The 18,891-nt window shown below is 30.4% G+C and overlaps 1 protein-coding gene and 1 long non-coding RNA gene across 2 annotated transcripts; one reads left to right on the top strand and one right to left on the bottom strand.

Moving 5' to 3' along the window:
* Window positions 1-2,193: 2,193 nt before the first annotated feature.
* On the top strand, window positions 2,194-4,448 carry LOC149547882 (uncharacterized). Its single transcript, XM_089791935.1, has 3 exons — window positions 2,194-2,381; window positions 2,483-2,612; window positions 3,546-4,448. Exons 1-3 carry the CDS (start codon window positions 2,249-2,251, stop codon window positions 4,348-4,350), a joined length of 1,068 nt encoding a protein of 355 aa, XP_089648061.1. The 5' UTR covers window positions 2,194-2,248; the 3' UTR covers window positions 4,351-4,448.
* On the bottom strand, window positions 3,272-14,754 carry LOC149547883 (uncharacterized). Its single transcript, XR_016353934.1, has 3 exons — window positions 14,466-14,754; window positions 14,262-14,315; window positions 3,272-4,498 (listed from the first exon to the last, which is right to left on the bottom strand). It is a non-coding gene; the product is annotated as an uncharacterized LOC149547883 (long non-coding RNA).
* Window positions 14,755-18,891: the final 4,137 nt, after the last annotated feature.

The raw sequence follows: 18,891 nt of genomic DNA on the forward strand, positions 1-18,891 counted from the left end.
ATTTGAGATTGATCCGAACTTAGCCTGTAAAATCTACTGGTTCTTTTAATGTTCCATCTCAATATAAATTTTGAGAACGTGAATAATGGGTTGGTTGTTTAGTCTCATTTCACTATGTAACCAAGAATTTGATGACCATTTAATTTCAGATATGAGGAATGGGTTGGTTGGTCAATCTCATCTCAATGAGTGGCAATAATTTGATGATCATTTAATTTCATTCTTTTGTTTAATTATCTTGTAAAGTTTCATTTAATTGTACTTTTGATTTTGTCTAACTCTTTCTTTAATGATAGACAGTTTTTAAATGTTCATAAATATTTGTTAATTTTGTCTATTACCTACCTAATTATGTTATAAGCTCATGCTAGTTGTCTACCTACTTAATTTTATTAATTGATTTTTCAAAATAAAATAAATATTCTAAATAACAAGTTCATATTGAATATTTAATTTCATTCATTTACTTAATTTTGTCAAATTATTAGAATTAAATTTTAACTTAAATTAAATTAATCAATAGTAATTTTTAAAATATTATATATATACTAGTTATACACCATTTTATCACAATAAGATAATAAACAAGTTAATTATTGTTTCCTCTAAGTATTACAATTTCAAATTTTCAAATATGTGTGAGTTATTTCATTCCATTAATGAGTATATTAAGAATTTTCCTAGTATGAATTTGGATATATATAGGGAATAAAGACTCTTTTTTTTAGACATGAATAAAATTAGTCATATAACAATTATCTTTTCTTTGCATGAATGAAAGCAACACTCTACAACACAACCATAAATTGTGAACCTGCTTTATCTTTTCCCAAGAACAATAGGATATATACATTATAAAAGTCATATGGTGTTAACTTGAACAAGTGAGTATATACATTGGGAAGATAAGAGTCACATGCTTATGATATGTTCAGTTTATTTGTGGATACTTTTATGCGATATTGTAAGATAAAAAAGATGGATATTTTATATTTATGTCAATATTCAAGATTGTAGTTCTTGAGTCAAACTCGTTGACTCATGTTTCATGAATAGAGGTTCAAACGATCTTATCTCTCATTAGAATTAATAGAACACTTAGCACTCATTGGATCTGGGTGATGGTTATAGAGGTGAAGCACCAAGACTTCTCACCCATCCCAGTACTACTCCAGCTAGAGCTAGAGCATGCTTAACTACAAAGTTTCCTCCATAATTATTTATTTATTAGACTTATTTTGTATATAAAAAGTGTTAGGAATAAACTTCAATCTATCTTTAATTTGGGCCAATCTAACTAATATGTACACAATATATTTGTAGTCTTGGAGTTATATTTTTTCTTATTGAACATGTTTGTTAATGAAATCATTTGTCCTTTTTGTCTACAATATTGAGAATAGAACGTTGGCTTAAAATTTGAGATATGGAAAACATGTATTTACAAACACTTTTGAAAAGTTGAATATGTAATTTTCTAAATATGATGTACATCCAAATTTACCTAAAATAGCTTGATGTATTTGTTTGACGTTGCAAAAATTGAAAAAAATGAGCTTAGTTTTTCAAATCTAATAGTCAAATTGAACATTTCAAAAAAAAAAAAATTTTAAAATACCCTATAAAAATTTCTTTATTAGACATTTTAATATATATCATTTAAATTAAATGAAAGATAAAATAGATTCCACTTTGAATGACCAATACGAAATCCCTACCTATACAAACTTTATTTTATAAATGTTTCAATTACATTTATTACAATCATAAAGTATCTCATTTAAATGTCCTCCATCAATGTTATGTCCTCCATTAATTTAAAGTGTCTCAGTTATATGTCCTCCATCAATTTGTCTGTCCTATCAACAGTAGTTAAAATAGACTGCCACCTAACCAATGTGATATATTATTATGGATATGGATACCCATATATACTATAGGTGCATCCAGCATGCTGGATAGCCATTGCAAACTTCTTGACAAGCCGAAGGAGTTACGTGGTCCATGACGTAATGGGAGACGAATATACCCTGAAAGGGACAAACCTTTGTGTTGGCGTGGGGTGAATGTCTAGATGATTACTTGTGGAATATCTTCGAATTCCACCAATAATTGAATTGAGCTGCCTCACCTTACAGTCAAAGCTTTGATAGGAGCACCACTGAGTCTCTATATATGCATGCATTATCCCCTATCTAACATTCTTGGTGTTAAAAAAGAAAGAAAGAGAGAGAGAAGGGAAGGAGAAATGGGACGAACGCCTTGCTGTGCCAAAGTGGGTCTCAACAGAGGTCCATGGACGCCTGAGGAAGATCTTCGCTTGTCAAATTATGTTGAAACCCATGGCGAGGGAGGTTGGAGAACACTCCCTAAGAAAGCAGGTATGCAAAAGTACAAGAGCTTTTCAATCTTTTCGGGTTAGAAAGAAGTGCTTTTTGTGCTCATCTTGGGAGATTCAAGTGTTTTTTTTTGAGGAATGCAGGCCTACTCAGGTGTGGGAAGAGTTGCAGATTGAGGTGGATGAATTATCTTCGACCTGATGTTAAAAGAGGAAAGATTCTTCCTGACGAAGAAGATTTGATACTCAGGTTGCACCGTCTTCTGGGAAACAGGTATGGTAGGGTACGCAGACTCTTATTGGGCATTAAAAAACTATGAGAGTCAGATAACCTAAACAAGATATTTTTCTTACCAAGTTTTAGTAGTATTTGATGCTTTAGTAAAGTAGTAGAGAAATGAAGATTTCGATTCAATTGGGTAGTTTTTTTTAATCAAATTAAATTGAAAAATATTTATAATATCACAACTTGATGGGCAGCGAGAAATTCCTCTAATATTATTTGAGAATTTCATATATTAATATCAGAGTTCATCGGCAAAGCTTTAGAACTGCTCCGATGTACTAGGAAATCAATCAGTTGAATTTTCATAGTGAAACTATACCTTGATAAAAGCAAGATCTTACAATACAATGATAATTTGTGGTAATTTGTGAAATTCATGTGGAAGGTCTTAGGTTGGAGTCTATTCAACTTTACGACAATATAATCTAGACTTCCACCTATTACAAATTATCATTCTGAATTGTCATATTAATATCGTAACCTGAAACATAGGAATAAAAACTGTAACCTGACTTATCATTTGAAAACTTTAGTTATTATTATCCGAATTAGACTGTATAACTTTTGAGACTGTAGGTTTCACCAAAAAAACTATCATATTGACTCATCCTTAAAAAAAATTAGATATTAATATAAGAGCTCAGCTGTAAAAAAAATAAAAATAAAAAAATAGATCCCACTCAAAAACTGTCTAGTTGAATTCTGATATTAATATCATAGCTTGTCATTTCTACACAAGCTAAAAATAATTTTAGCTTATCATTTGTGAACTGTAGACATTAAAACCAAAGTTGAACTGTCGAGTTTTTCTAGACATTAATATCAGAGTTGAACTGTGTAGTAAAACCTTGCTTATAGATTCACAAATTATTTGAAGAACAGCTCCAGGGTTTCTCTCATCAGGTTATTTTTATGATGCAGGTGGTCTTTAATAGCAGGCCGAATGCCAGGCAGAACTGACAACGAAGTAAAGAACTATTGGAACACCCATCTCAGCAAAAAGCTAATCACCCAGGGAATAGATCCGAGGACTCACAAGCCTCTCTCTCTAAAAGACAATCTCTCTGATCCCACCGCGGATGAGAATGATATCATTCCCAATAGTCCTAACAGAGAAAACACCATTGTTCCTGCAACTATAACTGAGACATCAGAAGGCAAATCACCGGTTCAAAGTGTTAATGATACCAATTCTGAAGCTTCATGTATTCCTCTATCTCCTGCCATTGATTTCTCCATTGATAACCAACAATACCCTCTTCTTCCCACCATTGTGAATTCAGCAGATTTGGTCACCCCCTTTGAACATGAGATTGTAGGAAATATAACAAGCAATCAAGCAAATCTAATAGCACCATTCCTCAACTCATGTAATTCCATGGAATCCCATGATCAAAGCACGGAGAGTTTAATTAACATGGATGTAAGAAGGCAGTGGAGCTCAAGTCAGGCTTCTGTACCAGAGTATTCATCGTTTCAGGGATGTGGCACAGTACCCACGGCATACAATAAATTGACCAATACAAATTGTACCAATACAGCTTTCAATTTTCCTTATATGGGCCCAGGCTTTGGGGATTGCAGTTCAATTATGTTTTCTTCAATGATGGAATCTTTCGCTAATGAGGAGTGGGCGCATGTTACTTCTGCACAGAGCCCTGCAAATCTTACTTATGACTTGTCATCTCTGCTTTCTCCATCTGCTCAATTTCATCCCTCTAAATGATTCTGTAGAGGAGGAACATGTTTCCTGTAATAATAAAATGTCTGTTTGAGAAAAGATGTTTTCTGTAATAAAAGAAAAACTTTGAATGTTTGAATCAATGATTTGTATTGGCATGTTTCTCCATTATTGTTTAGCATAATCAGTAAACCTGCAGTTCATGGATGAAGTATTGTCAGCCAGTTACAAATGCGTTAAGATATATATGCTTCGACTTTCTATGTAGAACCCTAACAATTTCCTTTGTTTGTTAAGAGAAAACAAAAATCAAAATAAATGATTCAGATACCAAGTGAAAGAAATTTGTAAGAAGAAATGATTCGGTCATGAGAAAGAGTTTGCAATAGACTGTATGAATCTACATTTCATAATACCAGTGTTTTTAATATTTTTGAATCTCTATCATTCGTAAATGAAAAGCAGTGTGAATTTTGAAGATAGCAGCGATGAGTTGGAAGATCATTCTTGATTTTGTTTTGCAATGATTAGGTTCGATACTCTATTCTAAAGGATTTATCTCCATCGTGGTCCTATATGTACACATGCCACAAGTAATAAGATGGATTAAACATAGCACAACAAAAATGTAATTTAGTCAAAATTGACTTAATTTTTACTTGATGTGTAATGTTTTAAAGATGGTGATAAGAAGTATTGATAATAGGAAGACCAAGTTTTTCATACATGTACTAATAAGACAGGCATGAAACTTGATGTTCAACTTCAGCCACAAAAGTCTAGGGGATGATCTAGCTAAGATAGTTAAATATAAAATTAGTTGGCATGGTTTATCCACCTTCAATCTATATCTTTTACCATTAGAAGGAGAATACTTTATTTCACAGTGTATGGGTTTATAGGCACAATATAGAAAAAATTAATGAAAAGTGTGTTGTATAAAGTAGTACATTTAAATGTAAGAAGTGAAAATATGGATTACCTAAATCAATATAATTCATTAGTAAATAGATATTCGAGAATTTGAAAGGATATGACGATTGAAATAATTGTAATAATATAATAGGATAAACTATATATTCAATTCTAGAATCAATTGATTTTGTGTTTAGGAATAAAATTACTATCATAAAATTAGTTTGATGAATTTTTGTACAAACATGTAAAATCTTATAGATAAATGACATTTCCTATACAAATGATAAATTGTCACCATTACTTGTTGGCATTTAGAAGTCAAGGTGGCTTGTAAAGATATCATTGAAGAGGTTTTTAACTTTGTAAGTGAATAGTCCAAACCCTATGTGGAGTACACTTATGAAACTAAGAAAGATAAAAAATTAACATTGTTGACATAAAGATGGTCTATAGAATGGATGTGTATTTGATTCTTTTCTTTTATTTTAGAAAAGTGTACTTTGATGTTTTTTGTTTTGCACTCTTCTTATTATTCTCTCATATGTTTAAAGTACTTAATGAATGTTTTAAATAACATGACATAACATTCTATATGAACCATTTGCAAGTTTTACTCAACTAGTAAATAAGAATTTGATCTTGAACCTTGAATCCTAGAAATCATGATTGATCTTGTACATTGTGAGATCAAACTAGTTTAATCATATACTTTGGATGATAATGATGCATATGGTTAAATTACCTAAATCAAGGTAAGGAGTGAATGTTTGGCACTTAGTGCAAAATGAGGACTACTATGGTTGGGGCAAAGAGCCAATCCTAATAAAAAATGTTACTTTTTGATATGTTTTGATTAGGTAAAGTGGGATAGGGCCCAAACCTGTGTAATAAAAGAAATGAAAAGATCATAAAATTAACACCAAGTCAAACTAATGGGAAGAAAAGAATTCACCAAAAGTGAATTCAAAAGGATTTTGAAAGAAGCTACAACCAAATGGACCTAGGGTCCAACACCAACTAGATTGAATTTTGAAAAATAGAAGAGCTTAGGTGTGAACTCCAAACCAAAAAACAAAGAACACTCCTTTCCTTTAGAAAGGAGGGGCAAGGAAGAGGGACACAGAAGGAAAAAAATGGAAGAAACTTAAACTCCAAAAACTGAAAAAAGAAAAAGATAGGGATCAACAAGAAGGAAAGCTATAAAACCCAAAAATTGCATAGAGAAGAAAACCACTCCAAATAGGAGTGTGAGGGAACAAACTATTAGAATATATAGTTCACCAATATAACTAAGAGGGGGATGGGGGGTGAATCAATTATCCAACTATTATTAGAATTATCAGTCTTAATAAAACTTAACCATGTGAACAATATAATTAAAAACCACAACAAGATACTCATACAAAATAAAACCAGATATGTTAACCAGGGAAACCCTTGATCAGGGGGAAACCCTGGTGGGGATGGTACCCACAAGATGATGTAATAATTTATAAATATTTTTGGTTAGAGGATGGACCATGTTAGGAGTCTATAAAAAACATTCAATTCATATCAGTCTACGTTAGGAGACTTTGAATCCCTTTTAGGAAATTCCAACCCTGTTAGGAGTTGTGGAAGGCAGATGGACCCACTGTCCAAATAGATTCAAGGGCAAGACCAATTAACCCACTATCCAATTGATCTTTATATTATTCCTTGCAGAATAATAGAATTGAATTGTAGTTCCTTAATTCTTCTTCCTCTGTCTTGTCAACCAGACCTCTATTCCTTTTGATCTTGATACCAAATCATGAACTTTGCATCCATTAATCCCTTGGATTTCTTACTCACATCTACCACAACACTCTGCTCCTTTTTGCACTTCTTTGATTACTTCACATTTAATAATTGATGACACACATACTTACAAATAAGGAAAAAATCTTCCTTTTAATACCCTATCTTCAAAATAATTCTTCAAGTCGGCCTTGAGGCTTTCCTAATTAATTATAATAAGATAATTAATTAATTCATAATTACAATAGCATTGCCCACTCGTAGTCTATGCAAAACTTAACACGTGCGATACTAGGGCTTGCACACTTGCTAACATCACCATCAAACTGTCTTTTGTCACTAGTTGACTATGTATCACTAGATTATATCATTGCTAGAAGATATAATAGCATCATTAGAAATTTCTTTCCATGCACTTTGTCTCTGCACTGCTCTTTGTAGATCATTTATAGCTTCCATACATCTTTGACTTAGATTATGTGCATTTGACCTTGTCATCAAGACATAGAGTAAAATAGTATGAATCTACATTTCATAATACCAATACTTTTCATATTTTTGAATCTCTATCATTCATAAATGAAAAGCAGTGTGAATTTTGAAGATAGCGGCAATGAGTTGGAAGATCATTCTTGTTGTTTTCTTCAATGATTAGGTTTGATACTCTATTCTAAAGGATTTACCTCCATTGTGGTTGTATATGTACACTTTCAACAAGTAGTAACTCTGATGGATTAAACATAGCACAACAAAAAGTGTTAAATAGTAAAAATTGACTTATTTTTTCAAGTTTAATTTTTTACTTAATGTTTAATGTTTAAAGATGGTGATAAGAAGAATTGATAATTGGAAGACCAGTTTTTTTATACATGTACTAATAAGACATGCATGAAACTTGATGTTCAACTTGAGCCACAAAACTCTAGGAGATGATCTAGCTAAGATAGCTAAATATAAAATTCATTGGCATGGTTTATCCACCTTCAATCTATATCTTTCATTATTAGAAGAAGAATACTTTATTTCAATAGTGTAAGGGTTTATAGATACAATAAAAAAATAATAATGAAAAGTGTTTTGTATAAAGTAGTACATTTAAATGCAAGAAGTATAGATATGGATAACCTAAATATAAATAATTCATTAGTAAATAGATATTTGAAATATTTGAGAATCTGAAAGGATATGAGAGTTGAAATAATTTTAATAATATAATAGGATAAAATATATCTTCAATTCTAGAATCAATTGATATTGTGTTTGGGAATAATTATTACCATCATAAAGTTTGGTGAATGTCTACACAAGCATATGAAATCTTAAAGATAAATGTACTTCTCTATACAAATGACAAATTGTCATGTATGAAGTGCAATAAAGATTTTTTTCCACCATTACTTATTGGCATTTAGAAGTCAAGGTGGTTTGTAAAGATATCATTGAAGAGGTTTTTGACTTAGTAAGTGAATAGTCAAAACCCTATGTGGAGTGCACTTATAAAACTAAGAAAGATAAAAAATAACATTGTTGACATAAAGATGTTCTATATAATGGATGTGTATTTGATTCTTTTCTTTTATTTTAGAATAGAAGTGTGCTTTGATGTTTTTTTTTTGTTTTGCATTCTTCTTATTATTCTCTCGTATGTTTAAAGTGCTTAATAAACATTTGAAATAGCATGACATAACATGCTATATGAACCATTTGCAATGTTCACTCATAACTAGTAAATAATAATTTAATCTTGAACCTTGACTCTTACAAATTATAGATCAGCCTTGTACATTATGAGATCAAACTGGTTTGATCATATAGTCTAGATGATAATGATCTATATGGTTAAATTACCTAAATCAAGGTAAGGAGTGAATGTTTAATAGTTAGTGCAAAATGAGAGCTAGTATGGTTAGGGTAAATAGCCAATCCTAATAAGAAAAAGACACATTTTGATACGTTTTGATTAGGTAAAGTAGGATAGGGCTTAAGCTTGTATAATAAATGAAACAAAAAGATCATAAAATGCAAACTGATGAGAATAAAAGAATGAATTCAAAAAGCTTTTAAAAGGAGCTATGACCAAAGAGACCTAGGGTCCAACACAACCACCCTTAAACATCACACACTAAGGAGAAATTAAGTTTGAAAATAATAATTCAACCTTAACTAGTTAACACTATTAGTGTTGAAATGAAGCTTAGTGTGTGATATTTAAGTTGTCTGGTCCAACACCAACTAGATTAAACTTTGAAAAATAGAGGAGTTTAGGTGGGAACCCCAAACCAAAAACCAGAGAATAATCCTTGCTCTCTAAAATGGAGGGACAAGGAAGAGGAAAATAGAAGGAAATCCATAGAAGAAACTTAAACTACAACAACTAAAAAAGGAAACAAAAAACCTTAGCTAAGCATAAAAGATAGGGATCAACAACAATGAAAACTATAAAACCCAAAAATCACAAAGAGAAGAAAAATTTTAATGTATAGTTGACAAATTCAACTTTTAACAACTTCAAACAACTTATTCAAACTTATAAATCCACTCGGCCAATATAGAAACTTATTAGGATCTTAACTTATTCATCACATCACTAGTTCTTTGTTCAGTATATGTCAAATAATAGAAATAAATAACATTAAATAACATGCATCACAAAATAACTTTCACACATGTATGACACCAGGGTTTAATGTGGAAACCCAATTTGGTAAAAACCACCAAGTAACATACTACCACTTTTTGATCTTTTGAAGTGAGCTCAAGTAAGAGCCAACCCTGTTAAAGGTTACAAAACACACTATTAGGTGTGACCCTATTTAAGGATTTAAATCACCATGTTAGGACTGCCCTTTTTAGAGGTCTTTAGATCATTCCATTGGAATGTCACCTTGATTAAAGGATTTACAATATGGTTGTTAGGTCAACCTTGATTTAAGGATTTTACTACCACAATGGTTAGAAAGTAACAACTATGTTTGATCTAATAAAACACAACTCACTTTGTAACTTCAAATCTCCATTTAGCTCATTCCTAGTTCATTAATTGAACTTCATCATATACTCCATCTCCGATCTTCTTGGAAACCCTTCAAGCAATCACACTTCATGAATCTTCTTACTTTTCCTCTATTATTCCATTATTTACAAGTCATTCAAAAATTCACCAATCAACAACCATAAAACATTTCCTTGTGCCTCCTTAAATAGGTAGCTTTAATAGTTTTTCTCTTAAACATCACCATAGATCTTAGGATTTGACTAGGTTCACTAAATCTATCCATTATTTTGTCCTTCTTCTCCTTTCTTGATATTTATGGAAACCTCTCCTCAAATCATCACTACAGATTGCTTAACAAACTCAATTCATGCATTATATACACTAACTCATCAATCCTTATCATTTACGCTTTTTGACCAATTCATAAATTCAACTATGTCGACCTCAAAACTAAATTCTTTCACAAACTGTTATTGGTGACACTCCGTCATCATTGTGTTTTTTAGCTCAGTCAACATTGTGTAGCTTGGTCTCTACTATTGTGTCTTGCTCAGCTTAGATTGACTCGCTTGACCTTCTTTGGTCTCGGTCACTACATCTATTTTCTTCTTCATCTTGATTGAACTTATATAACACTCAACTAAACCTTAATATTCTGCTTCAACTTCTTCATTGACCTTGTAAATTGTCACTTGGTCAAGCTTAGTGTTTTACTCAACTTCTCTTCTATACTTCAACTCAACTATCTTCTTCACTTTATATAATGATCAAACAACACATTATCTTGTCAAAGCCTAACTGATCAAGTGCTCATTATAATTCCATCATACTCACTCCTCTTTAATCAACAAGTTTACTAGTTTAGTACCTTGTTATATCTTCTTTTTAAATCATCTTCATCAATCAATTGATATGTCACTTTACACTGTTATCAAATGTCTTACCAATAAGGTTTGACATCAATAATAATATAACCATTTTTCTAATTGTACTTTCTAGTAGGAGACTTATAATTTAGGTATGTTTTTACTAATATCATTGTAATCCACTATATAAGAATAAAGAATGCTAACATATTTCTAAGAAGAATATCTATAGACCTAGATGTCAAATTCTATAGGTTTAAGAATGTACTTTAGAATCTTCATACTAAAAAATTAACATTACTGAATTATCTTGTCTAAAGCTTATTATTTAGTAAATGCATAAGAAATTAATTTATATTATTATACATTAAGAAATGAAATATTTGTTAGATTTGAGTTTTAGGTTAAATTTAGTTGAAAAATTCTAAGTTTGAATGTGAGGATACCAAATTGAAATTTAAATGAGTTTTATTTAAGTATTGTAAAAACTATTCTGAAACTCTATTAAATTTAAGATTCAAAGTCTCAAAATTTTAAGAATGTAATATATGTAATTATTATAAATATAATGGATAATTAGTATAAATTTTCTATACATATTATATGAGGATTCACACACACACACACACACACACACACACACACACACACTCGCACACACTCGCACACACACGCACATGCACGCACACACGCGCGCGCGCGCACACACACACACACACACACACACACACACACGCACGCACGCACGCACGCACGCACGCACGCGCGCGCGCGCACACACACACACACACATGTATATTTATATGTATGTATGTATGTATATGTATATGTGTGTGTGTGTGTGTGTGTGTGTGTGTGTGTGTGTGTGTGTGTGTGTGTGAGATGCACAACACACACATATATGAAAACAATCACAAGTTTAAAGTCTATATATCTTTTATGCAATTCAACTAGTGCATCACACCTTAAAGTAATTGATTATAGATTTTAAAAATGAATTCCATATTTTTTAACAATTAATTGGTCTTAAATATTATATTTCAATATTTCGGATAAAAATAACTATAATTTATACATTGTAGACATATCACATCTTCTATTTTTCTTTTATTACTTAGGTTCTCAAAATAATGGTTACATTTTTTTAAAAAATATCATAATAATACCTCATCAAAATTTACGTTTGACCCAATGACAATCTTGCATTTATTTAATCATATGTCCCAAATAATATTTCAAAGTGTTAATAAAACATATATTTTAAATTATAAACTTAAATATTAGAATACAATAAATTTACACATCTGAATAACTAGGCTAATACATCTAATATCATTATTGACATATGTTTAACTTATAAAAATGAACATTTCCATATCAAGTGGAAATCCATATCAATGTATTATATTTTACAAGCTTTGTGTAGTAATTTTTAGCATCAATGTTTCATATCACACTACACGATCCATCGAGAGAGAAAGAGAGAGAGAGAGAGAGAGAGAGAGAGAGAGAGATCTATTTCCTTTTCCCCCTCTCTCTCTCTCTTGCATCCTAGAGATGGATGATATAGTGTGATCCCAAATGTTGATGCTAAAAAATACTACAAATTTGAACCCAAAAAATATAATGCATAATAAAAATGAGTTCAGGATCAATAAAAAACTAAAATTTATAATAAACACAAAAATTTGTAATGAATAGTAAACATTCTTACTTTGATGTGTTAATAAAATTTCTATGATTTATATTGTATGCATCATGAATCATTAATGTTTAAGTGGTCAAAGTACCCTCCATCAAAAAAAAATTTACAACCCATATCAATTTTCAGTTATCCAATTTTGAGAAAAGAAATCAATGTAATTGCATATTAACAAAAGGTCCAAATTTATAGCTATGAACCTTTATCTTGGTACCAAATTGAAGATAATTTGAATGTTTCCACTTATTAGTCTTATCATATCTATTGATTCTAGTTCACGAATGATCATTTATCCTCAAAGGAGCTTTATATTTCTCTGTCATACTCCTAGATCTATTTAACAATATTGTACATATACTTAAGGTCCTTATATTTTCATACATCTTCATTATTACATCATATCTATGTGTATCTTACATATTGTCTAACTAAACCATCATTCTAATTATCATATGACATTATCTAGAGACTACAGATCATTTTTATCTTATTTCATGTGTGTCTATGTATCATCTATTTCCATATTATCCATTGGACCTTATCCTACTATCATATCATATTCCATGGGCTTCACTTAGTGAGTCTCAATAATAGCATGTGCATTTATTACATACTAAAAAATCCTCCTACTTTCAAATAATATTTCCAAAATCCCTTTTGTCACCCCCTTGCAATACCCACCAGACAATATATTGCCCTACTGTTTTTTCTAGTTTAAATCCCCAAATATAAATGCACACGATATGATATTGCTCCATCACTAAAGCCTTTTTTTTAATCATATTAAGAAGACATAACCATATAATTATGTATCACCAAATGAAACTATCTTATATAAAGTTGATCTCATCCCCTATTAATTAACCTTATCTGTTTACATATATCTTTGTCCATTTGATTATATCTTATCCAAAAAAAATCCATAATATTTTAATTGATCCCTCCCCGTTTGCAAAATTCAAATTCATTTTTTTATTCTTGCTTATTTTATTTTCACTGTGACTTGATTTAATACATGTTTAAGATAATTATTTTCTATTTAATGATTCAGTTTAAAGAAAACGTCTTTCATTTATTTTTATTATCATAAAGATCAATCTAAAAGAGCATGGTTCTCATAATCTTAAAACGACCAAAAAGTTTTTAGAGACAGGCGATCCTCAACAATAAACACAACATTAAATTAGAAAATAAAGAAGAACAAGCATGTGCAATTTTCTCAGATCTAAGTGTACGGGTCATAGTATAGATGAGCACTGTGCACAAATAACCAAAAGCTACAGAAATGCCCAAGCAAACTTGTGTATAGACTACAAACAAGGAAGATCATATTTCAAGCCTCAGTCATTTTTATTCAATATCAGTCCATTCTTATTATAACTTCAATCAAAATGAAAAAAATCTATACGGAACATGTAATCTCTTAGCGCACCAATGCCAAAGCATCTCAAAGAAATTCGAAAAATAACATGAAGATTGAATAGCTCAACATTTGTTAGGGAAATCACTGTTGAAAGCTAACTTGTTCAAACCTTACAAAGCCAGTAGAAACTTCAATGGAATCTTTCTTGACCTTAAACAAATGAAAAAACAACTTTCTCACTATCTTATCTGACCATTACAAGTATTTCAAACCAAGAAAGAGTAAAGTGATTCACATAACAACCAACAAAGCAGAGATAATCACTATACATACCTTTTTAAGCAGCAGGCCAACTATTTTCCTCCAAATTTTCAGCTCCACTAAGGCCTGAATAAGATGTATGATTTAGTAGAATCAGCTCGTTTTTAACAAAATAGAAGTTATCTCAAACAAAATTTAGACACTTAATATACTGTTTACAATAATTTTCTTTTTCCTTGTATCTCTACGTTAAAATGACCAATTACAAACTTTCACCTGTAAACAGAAGTCTCTTCCAAATAAATAGGCATTCCAAAAAATTATTACCAAGCTGAGCCCAATCTGAATGGGCCGCTGATTCAGATAAAAAAAAACTTAATACCAAAACCCTTAAACTCAAACTAGGATTTCCTTCTCTAGAGTTTAGATCTCACAATATATTGTAGAGTTCTTAGATTTTGACTGTCAGCTCCAACAAATGCAATGCTAAATATTTGTATAAAATAATAGACTGATTGTTATGGAGGAAAGGTGGTGGGCAGAATGGTAGGATAACCTCCCTTTCTCTGCATCTGACGCTTGTCATGTACCGTCACTGAACTAATCCATATTTATATTGTTATTGACGGGCAGTTGGATGGGATTGACGAGAATTTATTTATTTGTTTATTTAGATGGAGCCTTCTCTGACATAAACAAATCAAAACTGGTTTCTTATTTTTCATGGAAAGCTTATGCAATGTATAGATTTACAGAGTTTGGAACAGATTTCCTTATTAAAAAGTATATGGCGGGGTGCAACCTTGTTCAAATTGACAAACTGTTTATTCAGATTGTATTTATCAATAATTAAAAATTGGAATCCAACATATTTTTATCTTTGATTGGGTTTATGGATAATTAGAAGCTGGAAGTTACAATTTATTTTTGTTTTTTATTAGTCAAATATGTATTTGATGTTTGGATAGATATTGTTAAAGGTTAGATAAAATAAAAGCTTTGTGAAATCAGTTTCATATTGATTGGAGATGAAAACGTCATTATTTTAAGAATGATACATATCTTTCTTTTAGAGGAGAATTTTTTTTTAAAAATATTTTTTTTGTTTGTTTTTAGTGTTTCAAAATAATTTGTAGATCTATGTATATAATTGAATTTTGACTTAAGTATTAAGTGGTACATAGATTAGTTGTGAAGTTAATTTTAAAACTATATATCTCTTTGTCCAAATACAAATTTCATTATGAATTTCTTTTATGAAAATTTTGTTGGTAATAACAAGTTCTTGGCTCCAAAGGGTTCTTGGATCCAACCTCTAGACTACGAAGGGATTCCCTTCAAATGTAGAAAATGTTTCAAGACTAGGCATGTTGCAGCTAGATGTAAGTTTTAAAAAGTTAAGATGAAGAAGCCCTCCTCTTGGTGGAATGGTGCATCTTCTCAACATTATTCAGTTAAGAGATCTTCTCAATCAGGTGAGCAAGATCATTCTCCAAAGAAGGATTCAAATTCTTTTTTAGATCATGTTTCTCATATTTCATCTAGTGATGTTGGGGATGTTGTTTTCGATTAAGGGCTAAAACAGGCTTTTTACAGAGGACCCAAAGCCCACAAAGTTTTATGGACTTATTTAAACACAGAATTTCCAAAATAAAATAGTGCCATAAAGAATTCGCACACCCATAGATGAAACCAGAAAAAAATTCCTACAACCAACAACCAAAGTAGGAAACAAGAAGAGAAAAAAAAGAAACCAGAGGATTAGGCCAATCCAGCCTAGATCTTGGGTCAGTTGCATAACCTTAACCTCCATTTTCTACTCCTCTTGAATTTCTTTGATTCTTCCTACAACATCCTTGATCTTGTTCTTGTCAACCACAAGAATTTCCTTCTACTTCTTTCATATACTGGCTCTCATACATTTCCTTGGGTTGGTAGACTTCCCTCCTAAATTAGGCTCCTCAAGATCCATAACAAGCATTCAACCCATTTTCTAGTCTACATTCCCTATGAATTTGTTTAGGCTTTCCATAGTAGCTTCCATTAACCCTTGACAACTTATCACGGACATTTAACCACATTAAGGATTTTGTCTTATCCTGTAAGGCTTTGTATTTCAAGTTAAAGATTTTGAAAGAGTTAAAAGACCATTTCTCTAGATTGAAGTTTTATATTAGAGATGTTGTTGTCTCTTTTTCTATTGCTCCATATCACATTCTAGTTTTTCTTAGTTTGAGCTTGTTGTCCCTTCTTTTGCTTTAATTTCTTTTGTTGGATCTATCCTTGCTAATTGTTTTGACAACATCCCTCATGGTGCTTCTATTGGTGTTGTCCCTATGCAGATCTCCCCTTCTACAATTGATTATGGCCTTGGTCTTATTAGTTCTACTAGTTCTTTATATAGTGTTGGCTCTTTGCAAATTATTGGCCTCTCATAGGGCATATTAGTGTTAGACTCGCTATCTTGGTAGGATGAGGTTACTAAGGTGGAAGAAGCTAGTTAGATTACTATCAAAGGAAAATATTCCAAGAAGTCTCTTCCTTTTGACATGACCCTTTGATACCATAAGAAAGGGTCCAAAGGGTAATTCTATTGTTATTTGTTGATTTGTGTTATCTTTCTCATGCAACATCTCATCTTGGTATGGGGAGCTTGATGGGTTGTCTCATTTTCTTAGCTTATCTTTGTCATGTCTTCTCCCATTTTATCTATTGTGTAATCTTGATTATTTCTAGTTGTGAGTTTATAGGTCTCCCTCAAACCTAATTTGTACAAGGTTTCAAGACCCTTTCAAAACCTGTTTTCACTTAATAAAAAACATGGGCCATCTCCATAACTTATGGTCAATAGTACATGTAGTGAATGTTTTATTTATAATATGATTCTATAACAGTAAAATTTACATATTCAGATATTACCATTTTTTTTTTGTGCTTACCTTAGTGATAATATAATTATGCATTGGCATATGACACTTTTTTTTAGTTTTTTTCTCATTCTTATTCTCTTCTATTTGATTATTTTCAATTATCCACATACATTTGACCTTTTCTAGTCTCTTTCCCACAATTATCATATATTTTTAATCACCACCAATTTATTACATCCATGCTTGTACATGTATATGCATGTTCTTGATCCTCACCTTGATATGTCTGCTTTCTAAATTTACTTCTATTCATTAATGTTGCAATGCTCCAAAATAATCTTGTGACACTTCAGATTGACCTCAAAATTCAAATAAACATGCTCTTGTCCTTTTCCAATAGTCATTGGGAACTAATTTGATACATTTTTATTTCATGTTGTTATGTCTTAATATTTAAAGATGTCTACTATGCAACTAGTTCATAAGCGACCATGTATTGGTATTTGAAATCATGAAATGTATACCTTGACCCTAGAAATCTAATAACTTTCCCATATGTATTTTGAGATACCATTTGAGTTATCAATTATAGGATATCATTTGACTAGGTTGCATAAGTCTACATATTATAGGACCATCTTATATATTCCAAGTAAAAATGATGCATCAAATTATTCTCATTGTCCTGTTATAATACATATAAGCTCCTATTAACTAAATCTACGAATAATATAGCTTTTATTATATATATATATATATATATATATATATATATATATATATATATATATATATATATATATATATATATATATATATATATATATATATATATATATATATATATATATATATATATATATATATATATATATATATATATATATATATATATATATATATATATATATATACACACACTTTATTTAACTATCTCATATTGATGTATAATAAATTGTGCTTCCTTACTTTTTATCAACTTAAAATTATATATTCAACTAAATTATAGTTTTTAGATCTAGTGTAATTCTAAATATGTGTATACATCATTTTGATTTGTTTACACACTTAATTTACTTTCTTAACTTTTAAGAAAATATGACTATTTAAATGTTTGAGGTATGCCTACTAGACTTTGAATTTTTATCATGTTTCCTTTTATGTAGTGTCATTTATTCTAGTCACAATTCATGTATTATTAATTTTCTTTGTCTTTGATATTCTAATAACATTTAGGATAAACATAAATTTAATATGAATGTTTTTCTTTATTCTTTTTCTTTATTTTATGGATTTGGTTAGCATACTTATCTTATTCTTTTTTATGATCGTATATCATTTATTTGTAAGCTTTGTGATGACTCTATATATTATGATAAAAAGATTTATTTAATTAATAGGAAAAGGGCACTAATCCAAGAGAATATTAGTTAGCATATTACAACAAATCTTAAGTTATTACAACTTAAGGACTAAGAATTCTATAGAAACAAAATCAACCAAAAACCTAGATCACAACAAAAGGAACAACGTATTTTCTTATCAAATGTTATCACTTTACCATTCAAAATTTTGAACATAATCAAAATGTTCATATAAAGTCAAAAATTACTAATTTATAATGTCTATGCCACCACTTCATAATAACTACCTTGTTATTTTATATTTACTTTGATACATATTCTCTTGGTTGTTTTTAAAACATCATGTTCACTTATGTTTATCTCCTATTCCTTGATAATAAAAGGATAATAGTCCCAACTCAATTAATAACCCCCTCATCTATAATATTTAAAGACTTGAGCATTTAACTCTTTAAGAACACCCTTGTG

This window comes from Cupressus sempervirens, chromosome 7 (genome assembly GCF_028749045.1).
Source record: "Cupressus sempervirens isolate cs-2001-9-10 chromosome 7, ASM2874904v1, whole genome shotgun sequence".
In the NCBI taxonomy this organism is placed as follows: Eukaryota; Viridiplantae; Streptophyta; class Pinopsida; order Cupressales; family Cupressaceae; genus Cupressus; species Cupressus sempervirens.